Source organism: Petaurus breviceps, unplaced genomic scaffold (assembly GCF_028583685.1).
Source record: "Petaurus breviceps papuanus isolate PSGF00001 unplaced genomic scaffold, PetGlider_PUasm1.0 90845, whole genome shotgun sequence".
NCBI lineage: Eukaryota > Metazoa > Chordata > Mammalia > Diprotodontia > Petauridae > Petaurus > Petaurus breviceps.
This window is the reverse complement of record NW_027187359.1, coordinates 9,200,455-9,220,100: the sequence shown is the minus strand read 5'-3', so window position 1 is coordinate 9,220,100 and position 19,646 is coordinate 9,200,455. Positions and strand designations below refer to the sequence as shown.

Below are 19,646 nucleotides of genomic sequence, written 5' to 3'. Positions count from 1 at the left end.
GTTTCTGGGTGTGTGCTAAGTGTCTGAGCCTGGATTTGATCCCCAGGTCATCCCAATACTGGAGCCGGTGCTTTTATGGTTTAATTTTTTGATAGTCTGATTGTTATGGCACTGAATGAATAGATCAATTTAGGAAGAATTATCATTTTTATTATATTGGTTCATCCTACCCATAAGCAATTAATCTTTTCCCAGTTGTTTAGATGACTTTATTTGTGTAAAAAGTGTTCTATAGTTTTGTTCATATAGTTCCTGAGTTTGTCTTGGCAGGTAGACTCCCAAGTGTTTTATATTGACTACAGCTATTTTAAATAGAATGTCTCTTTCCATTTCTTGCTGATGAACTTTTTTGATAATATATAGAAATGCTGATGATTTATGTAGGTTTAGTTTATGTCTTGTGACTTTGCTAAAGTTGTTTTTTAGTACACCATATCATCTATAAAAAGTGATGGGTTTTGTTTCCTCATTGCTTATTCTAATTTCTTCAATTTCTTTTTCTTCTCTTATTGCTAAAGTGAACATTTCTAGTACAAAATGAATAACAGGTGATAATGGACATCCTTGTTTCACCCCCTGATCTTACCGAGAAAACTTCTAGTTTATCCCTATTACAGATAATGTTTGCTGATGGTTTTAGATAGATACTACTTATCATTTTAAGGAAAGATGCATTTATTCCTATGCTCTCTAGTGTTTTTAATAGGAATGGGTGCTATAATTTATCAAAAGCTTTTTCTATATCTATTGAGATAATCATGATTTGTGTTGGTTTTTATTATTGACATGGTCAATTATGCTGATAGTTTTCCTAATATTGAACCAGTCCTGCAAATCTCACCTGGTCATAATGTATGAACTTTGTGGTATATGACTATAATCTCTTTGCTAATATTTTATTTAAAATTTTTCCATCAATATTCATTAGGTAAATTGGTCTGTAATTTTCTTTGTCTGTTTTGGTTCTTTCTGGCTTAGGTATCAGGACCATATTTATGTCATAAAGGGAATTTGGTAGGTCTCTTTTGTCTATTTTCTCAAGTAATCTGTGGTTTATGTAGTTTATATAGTAGCGAAAGCTATTTAAAATAGTTGTTCTTTAAATGTTTGGTAGAATTCACTTGTAAATCTATCTGGCCCCAGAGATTTTTTTGTAGGGAGTTCACTGATGGCTTATTCAATTTCTTTTTCTAAAACTGTCTTATTTAAGTATTTTATTTACCCTTTTGTTAATTGAGGCAATTTATATTTTTGAAAATATTCATCCATTTCACTTAGATTGTTGGATTTATTGGCATATAATTTATTCTTTGACTTGTTTTTTAGGATTAGATTATTCAATTTCAAATTAATTTTTAATCCCTCTTTCCCACTGTCCATTATTAAATGTAAGTTTTATTGCATCATGATCTGAATAGGATACATTAACTTCTTTTCTATTTGGTTGTGAGGTTTTTATGTTCTAATATATAGTCAATTTTTGTGTAGTATTGATAAGAAAAAGGTATATTTCTTTCTATTCCTATTCAATTTTCTCTAGAGATCTATCATATCTAACTTTTCCCAGAATTTTTTCACCTCCTTAGCTTCTTTTTTTATTTATTTTTCGGTTTGATTTTTCTAGGTCTCAGAAGGGGAGAGTTGGGGTCCCCTAATAGTATAATTTTATTGTCTATTTGCTCATTCAACTTCTTTTTCAAGAATCTGGATGCTATAACATTTGGTACATATATGTTTAGTACTGACATGGCTTCATTGTCTATGGTATCTTTCAGCAAGATATAGTTTCTTTCTTCATCTTTTTAAATTATATCTATTTTTGCTTTTTCTTTGTCTGAGATCATGATTGCTACCCCTGCTATTTTTTTGCTTCAGCTGAAGCATAATAGATTCTGCTCCAACCCTTTACCTTTATCCTTTGTGTATCTCTCTGCTTCAAATATGTTTCTTATAAAAAACATATTGTAGGATTCTGTCTTTTAATTCCTTCTGTGATCCACTTCTGTTTTATGGGTGAGTTCATCCCATTCACATTTATACTTATAATAACTGCATATTTCCCTCCATGCTATTCTTTGCTTGTTTATCCCTCCATTTACCCCCACCCCGTTTCCTCCTCACAAGTGTTTCACTTTTGATCACCAACTTCCCCATTGTATCAGTTCCCCCTTCCCCTTCTATTATCCCCATCCTTTTTTAATTCCTTATAGGATAAAATAGACGTCTATATCCAACTGAGTGTAAATGGCTCTTTGAGCCAATTTTGATGAGAATAAGGTTTAAGCTTTACTTTCCATTACCCCACCCATCTTCCCCTCCATTATAATAGCTCCTTTATGCCTCCTTTATGTGGAATAATTTACCCCATTCAATCTCCACCGTCCCCCCCCCCCAATTCTTCCAGTGCAATATTCTTTTTCACTCTTTAAATTTTTTTTTTTAATTTGGGTATCAACCCATCAAAGTCACTATATATATGTATATAGTGATATATGTTTATATATATGTATATATATACATACACATACACACCCTCTGTCTACATATACCCCTTTAATTGCTCTTATAGTAATAAAGTTAAGAGTTACAAGTTTTATCTTGCCATATAGAAATATAAACAGCTTAACCTTAAATTTCTTATTGCTTTTTTATGTTTCCCTTGTGTCTTGTACTTTGAGGTCAGATTTTTTATTTAGCTTTGATCTTTTAATTAGAAATGCTTGAAAGTCCTCTGTTTCATTAAATTTATTTTTCTTATTAAAATTTTTCTTATTAAATTTTTTTCTGCTGAAAGATTACATTCAATTTTGCTGTGTAGGTGATTCTTGGTTGTAATCCTAACTCCTTTGCTTTCTGGTATATCATATTCTATGCCTTCTGGTGGGAAGACATTATTGATATCCTTAGTTATTTTCTTATTGATTATCATCTATAGATGGGGAAACTGAGGCACAGGAAGTTTAAATGACTTGCTCAAGATCATACAGATAGGCTCACAGAAGAGACAATTTAGAGCTAAAAGGGGACTTAGAAGTCATTTACGATTCACAGATAAAGAACCTGAGGCTCAGAGAGGCCTTTGAACCTTGCCCAGAGTCACAGAGGTAGTAGGAAGCACAAGTCAAACTTAGGATTCAGGCCTTTTGCTCTTTCCAGGTGGAGCTGGGGTTTAAACTCAGGAATTCAGCTTCCTGGTTCCATGTTATTTTCTGCAATTATTTGCTGCTTTCAAAGTAGAAGGTCTAAATAACCATTTGGACTGTTGGTAATTTTGAATTTATTACATGTGAAGGGAACAAATGTTCCACCTCACTCATGCTGATGGACTCTTGTAGTAAGAAAAGCAGGCAGAAAATCACAGGTTACAAATCTCTCAAATGGGATTAAGAAACATGACCTAAATATAAAGCTGGGCTTGCAGAAATGTAATTATTAACTATATGTTAAGTACATGTTACTAGTCCCTGATCACGTAGTGCTGCAAGGGAGAGAAATGAGGAATTGGAAAATCATTGACACTTGCTCTTAATTATATAATAGCAACTCCTTTCATTTCTATGGTGGTATATGGTTTATAAAGCACTTTCCTCACAACAATCATGAAGGTAGTGCAATTATTATTATTTCCATTTTATACTGGAAGAAATAGATACTCAGAGGGGGTGAAATTACTTACCAGGGTCACACAGCTAATAAATATTGGGAGTAAGATACAAACCTAGATCTTTCATGACATCAAGTTCAACTGTCTCTACCTTCTACCTGACTTCTTCAGGGCACAGGAAGAAAATTAGTTTCTTCCAGTCAAACCCACATGTCTAACAGTACACAAATAGCTGTGGAAGACAAACCCATTTGCTCAAGGTCTAAGAACAGGTTGTTTGGGCTGTCAAGCATTTTCAAAACAAGTTTTCATGGTGACAAGTTGTGGCAAGAACAAGAAAAAAGAGAGGAGGGAAGATCCCATGATCCCTGCTCTCCTTTCAAATGGGCACATCTGTCTGTAAGTCAGGCTGTCTTTCAGAGTTCAGATAAAGCTGGTCTTAGGGCTAATACCACCTAACTGCTGACATCATTTAAATAAAATTATTCTAATCAAGAACTATTTGACAGTAGGACAATGATTTCAGTCTGGGAGGAATAGGTCAAAGTCACTCTTAAGCCTAAGGGCGCTGTTCTGTTCAGACTCACACCCTGCTTAGTTTTCATTTTTACCTCATGTAATGTGGACAAAGGTAAAAGCCATTACTTTAAGGTGGTTTCCCTATGTCAGTTATAGAATGCTTGGTGAGGGAGGGGCAGAAAATCAGGAAAGTTGTATTACGGGGGAGAAGGAACACATGACTCCAAGGGAAGGTCATTAACTCGTTTTGGTGATCACTATGCCATATAGATCACAGAATGGGTGAAGAGACAGATAAAAGAATCCTGAAAAGGGGTCTATGAATGCACAGCAAAGAGATGTTTCTATAATTAACAAGCAGTTTGGGCCTGGACACCTTTGTTTCGGAAAATATAGGGAAAATGATTAGGAAGTATCTAAGTAGGCTAGCTGGAATCATCTAAATTCCTTAGATAATTGCTCAAGAGCACACAGAATCATGAGGGATGAGTTCTGGTGCCAGCTCTCCTCTTAATTCATTTTCTATGTGACCTTGGGTGAGTCACATCTCTTCTGAGCCTCATTTTCCCCATCTATAAAATAATGATATTAGTCTAGATCAAGGGTTCTTAATCTGGGGTCTATGGACTCCCAAGGGGACTGTGGATAGAATTCAGAGGGGTCTGTGAATTTAGATGGGAAAAAAATTCTTGCATCTTTATTTAACCTAATCTCTAAAGTTTAGCATCTTCTTTTAATCATACATGTAGGCAACAACTATTATTCTGGGGAGTCCACAGGCTTCACCATCAAGTCCACGTCATAAAAAAAGGTTAAGAACATCAGGTCTGTAAGACTGTTATGCTCCTTTGGAGGGAGCATATGGAGCTAGAGGAAATGGGTTCAAATCCCAGTTCTGCCACTTGGGACCTATGTGACATTGGGCAATTAATCATTAAGCATTTATTAAGTGCCCATCATACACCAGATACAAAGTCCCTGCCCTCAAGGAACTTACATTTTTTAAATAGCATTTTATTTTCCCCCTAATTACATGTTAAAACAATTAAAAAGATTTTTTTTTTAAGTTTTGAGTTCCAAATACTATGTAGGACATACTTTTAAGTTTAACTTGCATTATTAACATTTTCTCTGTCATTTTCTTAAGTTTAGATCAGGGGCCAGAAAATTAAAGCCCAGGTGTCAACTCCTGCTGCCTGACCTAAGAATGTTTCTTATGTTTTAAAATACAATAAAACTTTATTTACAAATGTAAAAACTATTCTTAGTTCCTGGATTGAACACAAACATGCTAGAGTCCATAGTTTGCTGACCTCTGGTCTCGATAATCAACACAACAGTATATCAAGCCCTGATTTATACTGTTTTTTATTTCCAAGGTGTAAATGCTCACACTGAAGATTTAACAGCTGGGTCTCACTAGTTGGTTGGAGCTGGCTCCATCATACTCATGATTTCAGCTCTGAATCTATGATCTTATGATCTTAAGGAAACCGTGGGTTGGCTCAGGAGAATTTCTCAAAAAAGCATTATCTCTTCATTAGAATGAAAGGATTATTAGATTTTCATTCCTTTCATTGAGGACACTTGAAGATTTCCTTAAAGCAGGGGTTCTTAAATCTATAGTCCAGGGATCCCCACTGGGTGCAGGGATAGATTTCAGGAGATCTAAGAACTTAGGTTGGAAAAAAGTTAAACATAAGGTTTCATTAACTTCTAACTGAAATTTGGCATTTCCTTCAATTATGAATGTAAGCAACAAACTATAATAGAATTAGGTTTCACTAGAGTGCTGAAGAAGTTCATGACACAGAGAAGGTTAAGAACTTGAGTCTTTTTTTTTTTTTTAAGAACTTGAGTCTTAAAGAGACCCTATTCAAAGTCTATAGATTTACTTTACTGATATTTCTGCTTAATGGTCCTTTATGGATGCCCCAAAAGCATGTTGTTCCTCTGAACCTGAGACATTCTATAGTCAAATATACTTCAGTTTCTTAGGGGACATGTATAAGGCTTATCTGTGAGCATATGAGTAGATGTGAGCCTACCTGCTTTGTTCTTGGTAGCAAATAAACAAAACAGTGAAATGTATAAAATATTCATTTTATCCTTCTCAGAAAGAGAAAGTCCTTGAGAAGTCAGTAGCTCTGAGTTCCAGTGTTGAGCTTGCTGGGCAACCTTAGGCATGTAGCCTCACCTCTCCAGGACCAAATGGTCCCTTTAGACCTAGAATTCTAAGTTCTAAGACTGGCCTCCATTATAACCCTTATGCTTCTGGAATGTACTCTTTACCCTGGCTACCTTGGCTGTGTGACTGGAGTAGGTATAAAGGAACAAACTAATTTCATTATGGAGTTTACTCTAATTCCATTTGCTTTTTCAGGCCACCCTGGAAGTCACAGGGGCCTTATTTGGTTTGTCTTCCTGTAGCCTGGACCAGTGTCATTAAGACATATCCAGCATCTCTTTCTCCAGACTTTCACTATCTTGCTCTCATCTTTCCCTCGCCACTCCGCAAATGTCTCATCCAACTACACATATAATCCAATGTATCAAGCAGTCCTGGTATATTTAGTGTCTGTTGGATTGAATGGAAGGAACCCTAGATTTAGGGTCAGATAACCTAGGTTAAATCCTGGCTTTGCTACTTACTATGTTATGTTTTCTTGGGGGCAGCTAGGTGGTACAGTGGATAGAATGCTGACTGGACCTGACATCATAAAAACTAATCTTCTTGAGTTCAAATCTGGCCTCAGACACTTACTAGTTGTGTGACCCTGGTCAAGTCACTTAACCAGGTTTTTAACTAGGTATTGCAGCTTGGCCTCATCATACTCACGGCTGCTGGCTAAAGCACCTAAAAAGGACAGGACACTGAAGGAATTCAATTCAAGGAATGGCCAAGTATTTTGTCTGAGTGGTTAGAAAGTGGGACATGAGTAATCTATAGTCAGACAGAGGAAATCAGTAACATTGCTAAATCTGGATCATCTTTGTTAGAAGTTTAGTCCATTCTACGTGGCTTCAGTCTGTCAAGAAAGGATCTCAGGGTTTTAGGTTTTAGATCTGGAAGGGACCTTAGAGAGCTCACCTCAGTCAATACCATCATCTTACAGCTGTAGAAACTAGGACTCAGAGAGATGAAGCACTGTACTCAAAGAACACATTTGTTGTTCAGTCATTTCAGTTGTGTCCAACTCTTCACAATCCCATTTGGGGTTTTCTTGGCAAAGATGCTGGAATGGTTTGCCATTTCTTTCTTCAGCTCATTTTACAGATGAGGAAACTGAAGCAAAGAGGGTTAAGTGACTTGACCAGGGTCACACAACTAGTAAGTGTCTGAGGCCAGATTTGAACTCAAGAAGATTAGTTTTTATGATGTCAGGTCCAGTCAGCATTCTATCCACTGTACCACCTAGCTGCCCCCAAGAAAACATAACATAGTAAGTAGCAAAGCCAGGATTTAACCTAGGTTATCTGACCCTAAATCTAGGGTTCCTTCCATTCAATCCAACAGACACTAAGTACACCAGGACTGCTTGATACATTGGATTATATGTGTAGTTGGATGAGACATTTGCAGAGTGGCTAATTCCTCCAGTGGTGCTGACTGTCACTAATTCACATGTTCTCTTGATGTGGGGATCTTGTTCATAATTCTCCACAGAATTAGCTCCTAATGTGCTGGGGGTCTTCCTCTAGGTGAGAACCAGTGTAGCATGGTAGAATAATTCATCTATTATCTCCTTCTCTTGCTTCATGACTGGGCACCTCTGTTTCCACTCATATATCCGACTGTTTTTATGCTGACTTGAGTATAATTTATTATATACAATAATGCCTCAGACTTTTTATACCTACCTCTGTTGTCCATTGGATACCATGCAATTTTAACATGTTAGAGATGTGGCATTCCAAAATTTAAGGTCGTAAAATATTGTGGGAAGAACACTGATGTTAATTTTTTTTGTGTGTTGTTTCAGAGAGAAGCTTGAAGTCATTAAAAGCATTATGCAATTTCCTAAATGAAATCTAGCCCATTCTTATCCTCCTATTTAATTATAGGCCCAATTCACTATCTCTCTGAAAAGTTTAAAGATACATGTAGTGACAGAGAAATTTACTGGAACATCCATAATAGCACATAAAGTCTAGAAAATAAGTCATCCCAGAGGATTCTGGGAAGATGGCAGAGTACGTTAGAAAACTTTTGGATCTCCAAATTTCCTCCACAGAAAAGACAGAACATTGTCTCAGAGAGAATGTAGAGCAGCAGAAATAAACAAAAGTCAGGGTAAAGGAGCCATCTTCCTAAGACAACCTAAGGACACCTCAGGAAAGATCTGACCTCTAGGGTCAGAGGTTCAGCCTGAGTGAAGTATAAACACCTCTAAGCCAACTCTGGGAATCAATAAACAAGCCCTGCAGGCAGATGGGGTTAGGAGGGAGTCTCATCCTTAGAAATTTTCATCTTACAGACAATGTGGGGGTCTTATGGCAGAGTAGGAGAATACTGAAGGACCTTTCACTGTGGAGGGATGCTAAGCACAGCTGTGCTGACCAGATCTGTGGGAGGCTGTGGCTGCATGGAGGAGGAGTTGGCCCATACCTGGTGAATGCAGTAGCAGAGGGGTGGGGACCCTGCTGACTGGGGGTACTTGCAGTAGAGCAGGGTCCCTGGTTTCAGTTCTAGGGAAGACAGAATAGCTGTAGTTTGCGGCCACAGGAGGGAGCATAGGTAGTAAGATCTTTTGCCTGAGAGGAATGGGGGTAGTGGTGGGGCACTTGACTCTAGCCATGGGTTGGGAGTGACTGAGCCCTGGGACAGACCTCAGAAAATAACAGTAAGAAAAACCTAAGGTTTGAGTACATAATTGCCCATAATGCAGGGCTAGTCACACTAAAAGCTGCTAAAAATAAAATAAAAAATGAGTAAGCAAAGGAGAAAGAACCCAATCATAGATATAACCTCTAAGGGGATAGAGAAGATCTGGGTTCATGGACAAAGATAATGGAGCTAAAAAAGCTATTCCTTTCCTCAATGGGAAACATCAAATAGTCCTGAGCACAAAAAGATTTATTAGAAGGACTTTAAAAATCAAATAAGAGAGATTGATAAAAAATTAGAAAACAATGAGGGCAATTAAAGAAAATCAAAAAATTATGAAAAGAAAGTAAACCAACTTGAAATAGAGAATCTAAAACTTGGGGGGTGGAGTCAAGATGGTGGAGTAAAAGCAGGAACTTGCTTAAGCTCCAGCTCCAACCACTTCCAATACCTGTAAAAAAATGACTCTAAACAAATTCTAGAGCTACAGAACCCACAAAGTGACAGAGAGAAATAAATCTCACTGAAGGCAGCCTGGAAGGCCAATAGGAAGGGTCTGTCACACTGAGCTGGAAGCTGAGCATGGTTCTGCTTGAGCCACACAGGCCCAGACTCGAGGCCCAGACCAGCCAGAGCACACCTCAGGAAAGTGAATCACCAGCAGCTATGGCGGTTTCCCGACTTCTCAACCCATAAATGCCAAAGAGAAAGTAAAAGGTCAGTGGGGAACTCTGTTGGAATTGGGGGAGAGAAGAGGGTGGTCTGACTCCTGCCTCCGGGGCGAGAGGTGACAGCAGTGTGGCGGCTGCCTCCAGAGCTCCTGGCCCATGTGAAAACCCCAGCAATTTGGGACACAGCTCTCTCCACTCTGGAAGCAGAGTTCTACTGTGGCAAAGAGCTCAAATATCAAGTAATTGATTGGCAAGATGAGCAAACAGAGGAAGGGCAATTAGACCATAGAAACTTTTTGGGGGGACAAAAAGGATCAAAACATGGAACCAGAAGAAGACAACAAAGTCAAAACTCCTGCATCAAAAGCTTTTGAGAATCTAAAACCCAAGGAAGAAAATAATTCCTTGAAAACTAGAATTGGGCAAAGTGAAGCTGATGATATTCTAAGACACAAAGAAATAATAAAACAAAATCAAAAGAATGAAAAAAATAGAAGAAAATGTGAAACATCTCATGAGAAAAAACAACTGATCTGGAGAACAGATCGAGGAGAAATAATATAAGAATAGTCAGACTACCTGAAAATTATGATTTAAAAAAATCTTGATATAATATTACAAGAAATTATCAAAGAAAATTGCCCTGACATTCTAGGACAAGAAGGCAAAGCAGAAATAGAAAAAAATCCACCAATCACCACCTGAAAGAGATTACAGGAAGAAAACTTACAAGAATATTATAGCCAAGTTTCAAAGTTCCCAGGTTAAGAAGAAAATGTTGAAAACAATAAGGAAAAAAATTAGAATATCACAGAGCTACAATAAAGACTACACAAGACCTAGCAGCTACTACATTGAAGGACCATTGGCCTTGGAATACGATATTTCATAGAGTAAAAGAACTGGGGCTATGACCCAGGTTAGCCTTACCCACAATAGTCAAGTATAATCCTGAATAATAAAAAAAAAGGATATTTAATGAACTGAAAGACTTTCAGATATTTGTGACAAAAACATCAACACTTAAGGGAAAATTTGACATATAACATCCATGAGAAATATAAAATAAACATTAAGGACCAATTACAAGGGACTCAATAAGGTTAAATTGTATACTACTTATATATGAAAACATTATCAGTACTTTTATGACTGTCACTTTTATTTGGGTAGTTTGAAAGAGAGACTTGGGCTGAGCTGAGTATGATGGGTTGATTCTAAAAAAAAATAAAACTGTGTAGGGAGAGATAAAAAGAAACAATTAATTCTTACAAATGGGGCAAAAAAGGAAAAACTGATACAGAATAAGGCAGTAGGGGGCAGGGCAGGTAGTCCTGAAACTGTACTCTCATTGGGAATGGGTTAAAGAGGGAACAATAAATGTATCTAGTCTTCTAAATACAGAAAGAAATAAGAGGGCAAGTGGATAGAGTAGGAAGAGAAGATAAGGGAGGGACTCTTTGAGGGGTGGGTAGGTTAAGGAAAATATATATATGTTTGGATAAATCATACATATGTACATATAATTAGATATGTGTATATTTAATTTAATTTTATTCTCATTTAATTCTAGAGTTTGATGCTATCAGCATGTCATCTGTAAAAAGGATCACTTTGAGGATGTTAGCATCTATTAAAAAAATCCTTCTGTTTGAATTCTGTATTGAACCTCTTCTTTGAAAATGAAAAAAATTAATTTTGGGGAACATTATCTTGTTTTATCCTTTGTTTTTTCTTAATGATCAGAGAACTGAACAAAGTTTTTCCGTTATATCTACTTAGCAATTATATATGATTATAACACATTTCTTAGAAGAAAGTCTTTAAGGCAATGGTCTGCTTATACCAAAGCAAATGTTTTTTAGTCAAAATACAATAAACACAGTGGGAGATCTTATTCTCTATATCTCTTAGTAAACTGCATGACTGTAAAGATATATACTCTATTATGTTATTTGGTAAAAACTACTTATTCCCTTATATTTTCATCAAGAGTAACAAGGATACACCATTCTCAAAAGCATTTTGTAGAGTTTAAGAAAGTAAGCACTTAGTTTGATAGCTACTGACATTCTTGACTGAGTTTTCCTTTTTAAAAAGCAATACTTTTCATAAATATTTCCAGTTATTTGATATCTTCCCCTATTTCAGATATCTTCAAAATCACTTTCTCATTGTCTTTGAAATCACATCATCCCTACCAGAGACCTCTTCCATTTATATACACTTGACCTTGCCCAGTTGTTATTTGCATCTTTTTTTAAAAAGTGCATTTTCCATCTTCTCATGGAGCATACTGGGAACTAAATAATGGTAGAGTCCAAATGAGATGATCCACTGTCACTGATGAAGAAAAAGTATGTTATAGAAATGTTTGTAGATCTTTTCCATTTTTTTTTGGTCTATTTGCTATCTTCCTTACAGTTTCATTTTTAATTATTCAGGATAATTGAGTTTAACTTACTCTTATGTCAAACTTTCTACAAACTAGTTTCTACCTCTAGTGCTTCTCAATGTTTAATGAACTGTGTCTTTTAATCTTTCGCCATCTTCTACTGTAAGGTTTTGTTTGTATTCTACACCAATGTCACTTTCATATGCCATCTCTTTCCATTTGGCAAGAAGATCAAATATTCTCTGGTTGAAGTTGCTTTGAAGGCCCTTTTTACTTGTTTAGTGGGGGTGATGCTATACATTACCTAGTTATACTTACATAGAAAACGGTGATAGTTCAAACCTGACCTATTTAAACAAGTTATCTGCACCAAAAATGGAAAATGGATGTAGGAACAGATATTTATACATGTTTTGTTTTGTTTTCGCTTTTTTGGAGGGGAGAAGGCAGGACAAGTGGGGTTAAGTGACTTGCCCAAGGTCATACAGCTAGTAAGTGTTAGGTGTCTGAGTCTGGATTTGAACTCAGGTCCTTCTGACTCCAGGGTCAGTGCTCTATTCACTGCGCCACCTAGCTGACCTATATGTGTTGTTTTAATTGTGTATGGCAGCTTCTTCTCATCTTTATCCTGTCTTCTAATTTGATGGTGGTTTTTATCTTTGTTCTAACAAGCCAGTGATAAAAATGTAACTGAGAAAAGACTCTCATGTTTGTAACCTAACATTTGTAGAATTTTACTTTCTCTAACCCTGCAACAGATTCTGACACACAAACCACATATTCTTCATGGGTGTGTTTTTTTTTTTTTGGTTTCAGTTTATCCTGAATACTAAAAGAATAGCCATGTTTTCATTGTCTTTGTACTTATAATCAAACTGACTCCACTAACTCCTTCATCTGCTTCTCTAAAGATAAGCTGTAAGCTTCCATTAAATTTCAACTTCTTTATATTTTCTGGTTTCATTCATATTGTCTCAATATAGAATAGGATTCAGTTTCTCAGTAGTATGGCAAATCATCAGACAAAAATTTCTTATTTAGAAAAATAATGGTAAAGTAATGTTTATAGATGTTCTAAATTAGATTTGATATGAATGATTCTGAGCACATCTACCCCGTTTTTGCTACTGTCATTGCAGAAGTTGAAGGAGATCACATAGGACTGGCAGCCATCCTGTATTTTTGTTGTTGTTTGTTTCATGGTTTACTAGAACAAAAGAATTCACCACCCAGTGGCCAACATACTGGTGAAGATCCTCCCCTAAACTTAAGATGGTCCATTCTTGAAAAATAGAGGCAGGCAAAGTTCATTTCCTGGACCTTACTCAAAGTCTTTTCAACATAACAGAAGCTAGTTACTCCATGCTACCTCAGAGGTCTCTGTGTAGGTCCCAAATATATATTTGTAAAATAAAACTGGTATGTCTAAAGCCCTCCCTGGGTTTCAGTCAAGAACCATACTTGGTTTCTTCCCTTCTTTCCTCTCTCATCTACTAATTTTACTCTTCTACATATATGCTTAAACATATGGTCCATAAACTTTGTGATCTGATACTCAAAAGTGCAGATGCTATTTTCTGCAGATCTTTTCTTTAGAATAAATAACAGGCACACAGTGAGCTGTCTGTATCTTTATTAGTTGCTTCTTTTAAATTTCCATGGCCTAATGACAAATGACTAGAAACCAGGAAGTCAGTCTTTCCTAACTTGGCTGAAATCCACATTACACATGGTAGCACTTTAAATCACCAACATGTATCTGTCAGAAACAAACATCACAGATGTAATAGTTTGCATTTATACAATACTTTAAATTTTACAAAGAAATTTAAATATGTTATCTTGGTTGATCCTCATAATAACTTTGCTATTATTATCCCCAATTTATAAATGATGAAACTGAGGGTGGCAGAGGTTAAATGACTAGACTAAGGTCACACAACTATGGAGTATCTGAGGGAAGATTCAAATTTGGCTCATCCTGACTCCAAACCTAGAATTTTATCTACTGTGCAATCCAGCTGAACAAACATCATGACATGGGAAGATATTGTGTATGTGTACACACACACGTATACAAACATGTATACACAAGTACACAATATGTATACGTACATACATGTGTACATATAATGTATCATCTCTAAAATGATTTTATAAGAGTACACATGAATTAAAGAGGCACCTGTATATTAGAAAAGCCACTGGAATTGTAGTTAAGAGATCTGTGTTTAATTACTGGCTTCCTGTATTTACTAATGCAATAAAAATTACTTTTTTAGCATCTAGAATAAACTGATATAAAATAAGTAGAAATATAAAGTGGAAAAGTGGAAATAATATTGAATAGGAAACCCAGTCTTGGCTCTGCCACTAGATAGCTGCATGGCTTAGAAAAGTCATTTGACCCAAGTTTAATTTTCCTCATGTGTAAAATGGGGACATCTGTATTGCTTAGCTCACAGAGCTGTTGTAAAGAAAGTATTTTGTACACTGTAGAGTGCTACATAAATGTAAATGATGACCCCTACTGCACCTCAGTGAATATATGAATATTGCTTGCATAGATGCATTAAATGGCATTCATAATTGTTGCCTTAATTATATTTAGTAGTTTTTAATATTCATGTGTGTGTTAACCTCTTGCAATAATTCTCATAAGCATGAAAAAAAATGAGAGCATGCAAGGATATTTTAAGCAAAGATATTCATTTAGAATCAGAGAATTTTTAGAGCTGGATGGGTCCTTAGTCCAGCTTACCTAGGTTTTTAGAAAGGCCCAGAGAAGTTCGTAGGATTATAGATCTAGAGAAGGTACAACTCCTTCATTTTAGAGATGAGGAAATTGAGGACCAGTGAGGTTAAATTTGTTTAAATTCACATAGGAAATTGGTGGCAGAACACTAGTCTACTGCTTTTTCCCTGTTCTGCTAATAATTCATACCTGATGCTGAAGAACTAATGTTGATCTAATTAGTAAAAGCATGTTTCTTCTTTGGTATACTATAAACTCCCTAGCTTCTTCATAAGATATCTGCATATCTTTTTCATTGTTGGGGAGGGTAGGGGAATAAAGCATGGCAACTTAACAAATTAGGAAATAGCACTTTTTAATTATTACTCATATTTTCTTAATGACTAGAAGAGTGCTCATTAGAACCCAACTCTATTGGAATATTTCTTTGATTATAAAAACAAATAAATGAATACTTCTCTCCCCCTTCCCCAACAAAGACACATAGAACAACCTTTTTGTACGTATTTTTTTTTTTTTTTTTGGACAGGCCATGAATCAAGATCATGTCTGTCTCAGGCACTTCAGGTGCTAAGAAAAAATGCCAAAGCAATTTGCCACAGAGAAACTGGAAGTGCTGGGAATTCAATATTTCAAATCTTCTTTAAAGGGGAGAGGGAACAGAAGCAAATGTAGTAGGTGGAAGAGAGAGCCACAGCACTTTGGCAAGAGAACAGCAGCCCAGAATGGTAGAGGGGATGCTGGGGAAGGCGATACACCTACACTGGTACATTTTTCCTTAGGGAAGGGAAAGGGCTGAGCTGTAAATACTTTCTGTGCCTGGTACAGCATGGACTGTGAAGGGAGAGAGGGTTATAATCAGTGCACTGGTAGATGGGGGGGGGGGGGGAAGGGAGAAGCACAGGCATAGTAATGATAATTGATGGCCAGCTTTAGAAATGGATCTTATCATTTCACAGTAACAGATGTCAAGTTCTAATAAATAAAATGTTCTCTCTGACCTACGCATTTTGGAGAGGATGCCTGTATGTCAGGCAGATTTGGATTCATTTCAATTGTTGTTGCACTTCTCCACTAAAAAAGAAAAAAAAAAACCCTTAAGATGCTTTTTCAAAATGTCTCTCTTCCAAAGCTCAAGGATCTAGCTACTCCCTGATATTCATTTTTTTTTTTCCTATTTGGAATTCTCATTTTCCTAAACCTTAAAATAGCTTGTGATGTAAAAACTAGCTGAAAAAGTGTTAACAATCTCAGTGGTTCCCAAATGTGTTCCTTCTGGACAAACTAAATTATTATTAACATTTCAATTATAATATCATTATTACAATTATTGATAATTACAACTCACATTTTTTTTTCGAGGTAATCAGGATTAAGTGATTTGCCTGAGATCAGACACCTAATAAGTATCTGAAGCTGGATTTGAACTCATGTCCCCCTGACTCTAGGGTCAGTGCTCTCTATCCACTACACTACCTAGCACCCCATACAACTCACATTTTTACAATACTATGAAGTTTTTAAGAAACTATCCTCATAATAACTTTGTGAGGTAGATAGTACAAATATTAGAGGTTCACTTTGGTTCAGAGAGGCTTAAGTGATTTAGAGAAAACTATTTCTAGTTCTACCCCAGAGTCTGTGCTGGGACAGCCTCTGCCACCACTACTTCTGGCCTCTTGGGAGTACTATGTACCTCTGGGCTTTTCAGTTAAACAAAGTTCAGTGTCAAAAATCTCTTTTTTGCTTAGTTGAGATAAAGTCATTTTTTCCAAAAGTCTTTTTCACTAGAAAACTTAAAAGAATTAAAAAAAAAGAAAAGAATACTGTTATGCAGATTGATTAGTTTAGTCACAGGTTGGTTTGTTTGCTTCATCAAATCCCCATTTGTATGCCTTGCCTCAATTCTACCTACTTTGAGATCTCTGGTAAAAGGTTAGTAGTCAGTCTGAGAGGCCTATAGCCTGGTGCTGGTCACCATTTAGGCTGGAAAAGCCCAGAGCAAAAGGAATCAGAAATCAAGGCTGTGTCTTTTATTCTTTTTGTTCCCCTTACCATTCAACCCTTTTAACCTGTTTCTGCTCATAATATCAGGAAGTCAGTAGAGCTAGGACCTTGACAAGATAGGAGGTGGGAATGGGTGGAGGGAAATGACTATGACAGAGAGGGGTCAGGTACAATTGCATTTGCCAAACCCTTCCAGTTGAAGGTTTTCATTGGCCTGGTTTATTCTGGCTTCATCTATTGGAAGTGTTGCAAGACCTCAGCATGAAAGAAGCTCCAGGTGGGATTCCTGACAAACGGCCATCTAGTCTTTGCTTGAAGCAGCCCTGGTTACTGTGAAGCAAAGGCAGTCCATCCCACTTTGAGACAGGTCTGTTACTAAGTTGCTTTCTTACAGGGCCTGTAAGTCTGTATTCCTACAAATGCCACTCTGCTCCTAGTTCTGCCTTCTGGGCCAAAATAAGACCGATTCTCCTTCAAACAGACCCAACTTCCCCTGGCTACACATCTACTTTTTTAGGCTAAACATGCCTAATTCCATCAACACATTCTCCTATGGAATGGTCTCCAGTCCCTCACCATCCTGGTTGTCTACTTCTGTGCCAGCTTGTTAAAGTAACTCCTAAAATGTGCATAGAACTGAACACCACATTCCAGATGTGGTTTGACCAGGGCTGAAAACAGAGTAACTATCATCTCTCTATTCTGCAAGTTATTATGTTCCTCTTAATGCAGCCCAAGATCACATGAGTTTTTTGGGGTTTTTTTTGCACTGATGACTCATATCAAGCTTGCAGTCCATCTAGACCTCCAGATGTTTTTCAGACCTATTGCTGCTTAACCATGCTTCTCTCATCTTGTATTTTTCAATTTTTGAACTTTATTATGAGATTTTACATATATGACTACTATTTTTCACCTCACTAGATGCAGTTCACAGTTCTAGCTTGTCAGGATCCTGACTCACCCATCCAACTTGTCAACAATCTCCCCTACTTTTGTGTCACATGAAGATTTGACAGGGATGCCAGCTTGCTTTTATTCAAGACACTAATAAAAATATTAAACACCACAGGGTCAACCACAGATCCCTGGAGCACTCCACTGGGAATCTGCTTCCAAGGCGACATGAAATCATTAATCAACTTTTTGAAGTCTGGGCATTCAACCAGTTCTAAATACTCCCACCTGTACTGTTTTCAAGGCCACACTTCTCCATCGTCCCATTAAAAACCCTAGATATTTTTCACATGCCTTTCCCATCCTACAGTCATGCAACTGATTTGAAATGTAAATCAAACATACAAAAAAATAAAATCTTATATAAAACAATTCACATTTAATAAAGTTGAACTAAATTAACAAAGCAACAAAAAAAAATTGTGCTTTCTTTTTTCACCCTCCAAGTTTACCTGGAACCTTGGTTTTCTTTTCTTTCTTTTTTAAAAATTATAGTTTTGACAATTATGTATACTGTGCTTGAGTTAATAATCTAAAGGCATAACTGATTTTTAAAATCCATTTATCTCAATTAAATTTCATCTAGTTAAATTTGGCTCATTGGTTTTGCCTGTTGAAATCTTTTTGGATCCTGATTCAGTTTCTAATGTGTTGGTCATCTCTCCCAGCTCTCCATTCCCTGAAAATTTGATTAGCATTTTGTCTACACCTCCATCTAACAGTCACATATAAAAATTTCTGAACAGCCTGGGGCCAAGGAAGGATTTCTGGGGTAATGTGCTGGGTATCTCACTCAAAACTGGCATCAACATAATAAGAATATATGGGTTTGGTCATGGATTCTAAATCCATCTAACTGGAATACTCTTTATCTCTCATCTGTCCTCTCTCTTGTACATGAAGCTAGCACCAGAGATTCTTAAATCCTCAGGAGAAATCTAGGTAAATCATGATTATGTCATTCCCTTAAACTACAAGGGTCATATAAAAGGAAATTAGATTAGTCAGGCATGACCTGTCCTTGATGAAGTGATGCTGGCTCTTAGTGATTATTGCTTTCCTTTTTAAATGATAACAAAACATCATTTTAGTACTACTTTCTAGAAATTGGCAAGAGGTAAAAGTCCTTGCCTTATTGTTTGAGGACACTACCCTCTTTCTTTTTTTTTAAGCAGAATAGCCCAAATCATTTCTGAAGTGTAGGGGGAAACAACAGCTTTAAAGGAGTGATAGCCAAGAAAGAATGTTTTTGGTTCAGAAAGTTAAAGGAACGGTGAGTGGGACAATAGGTGAGTATGACAAGTCTATTCCAGAAGCAAAGGAGTAGAGAGGTCAAAAGAGGTGTGTGGACCCTTAAAAGAGTTTTACTAGTGCCTTTTGCTTTTATATCGCAATTATTTCTGGATATATTTCCTTCCTCCCTACTCTGACCCAGGAAGTACCATACAAATAAAAACAGTTAACCAAAACAAATTAACACAGCAACCACATCTGACAAGGTATGCAACATTCTATACTCATGGTCTCCTATTTCTTCACTAAAAAAAAGGAGGTATATTTCTTCACCTCTTCTCTGGGGGCCCAGATTAATCATTAAAATTACTACGTCCAACTTCTTTTGAGTATTCGTTTTATTGAAATCACTTTGCACATCTTGGTTCTTACTTTAATTTGTATCAGTACATACGAGTTCTCTCATATTTCTCCAAATGCTTATTTATCATTCCTTATAATACAATGATATTCCATTACATTCATATTTCATATTTTGTTCAGCTTTTTCCCAAGTGATTTGCACCCATTTTGTTAGCAGTTCTTTGCTATTAGAGAATTTCTATGAACATTTTGGTGTGTGTGTGTGTGTGTGTGTGTGTGTGTGTGTGTGTGTGTGTGTGTGTGTGTGTGTGTGT

The 19,646-nt window shown here is 36.5% G+C and overlaps 1 protein-coding gene across 7 annotated transcripts in view; it reads right to left on the bottom strand.

Moving 5' to 3' along the window:
• The window catches only part of BABAM2 (BRISC and BRCA1 A complex member 2), a 602,274-nt gene that overhangs the window by 24,283 nt on the left and 558,345 nt on the right, over positions 1-19,646 (bottom strand). Inside the window, exon 12 of one of the 7 annotated variants that reach the window (XM_069072108.1) lies at positions 12,006-13,776. The exons of the other annotated variants lie outside the window; for them this stretch is intronic. Within the exon in view, the coding sequence (XP_068928209.1) occupies positions 13,758-13,776 (19 nt within the window). The 3' untranslated portion in view covers positions 12,006-13,757. Of the gene's footprint in view, positions 1-12,005; positions 13,777-19,646 lie in introns of those variants that run through there. 7 annotated transcript variants of the gene reach the window in all.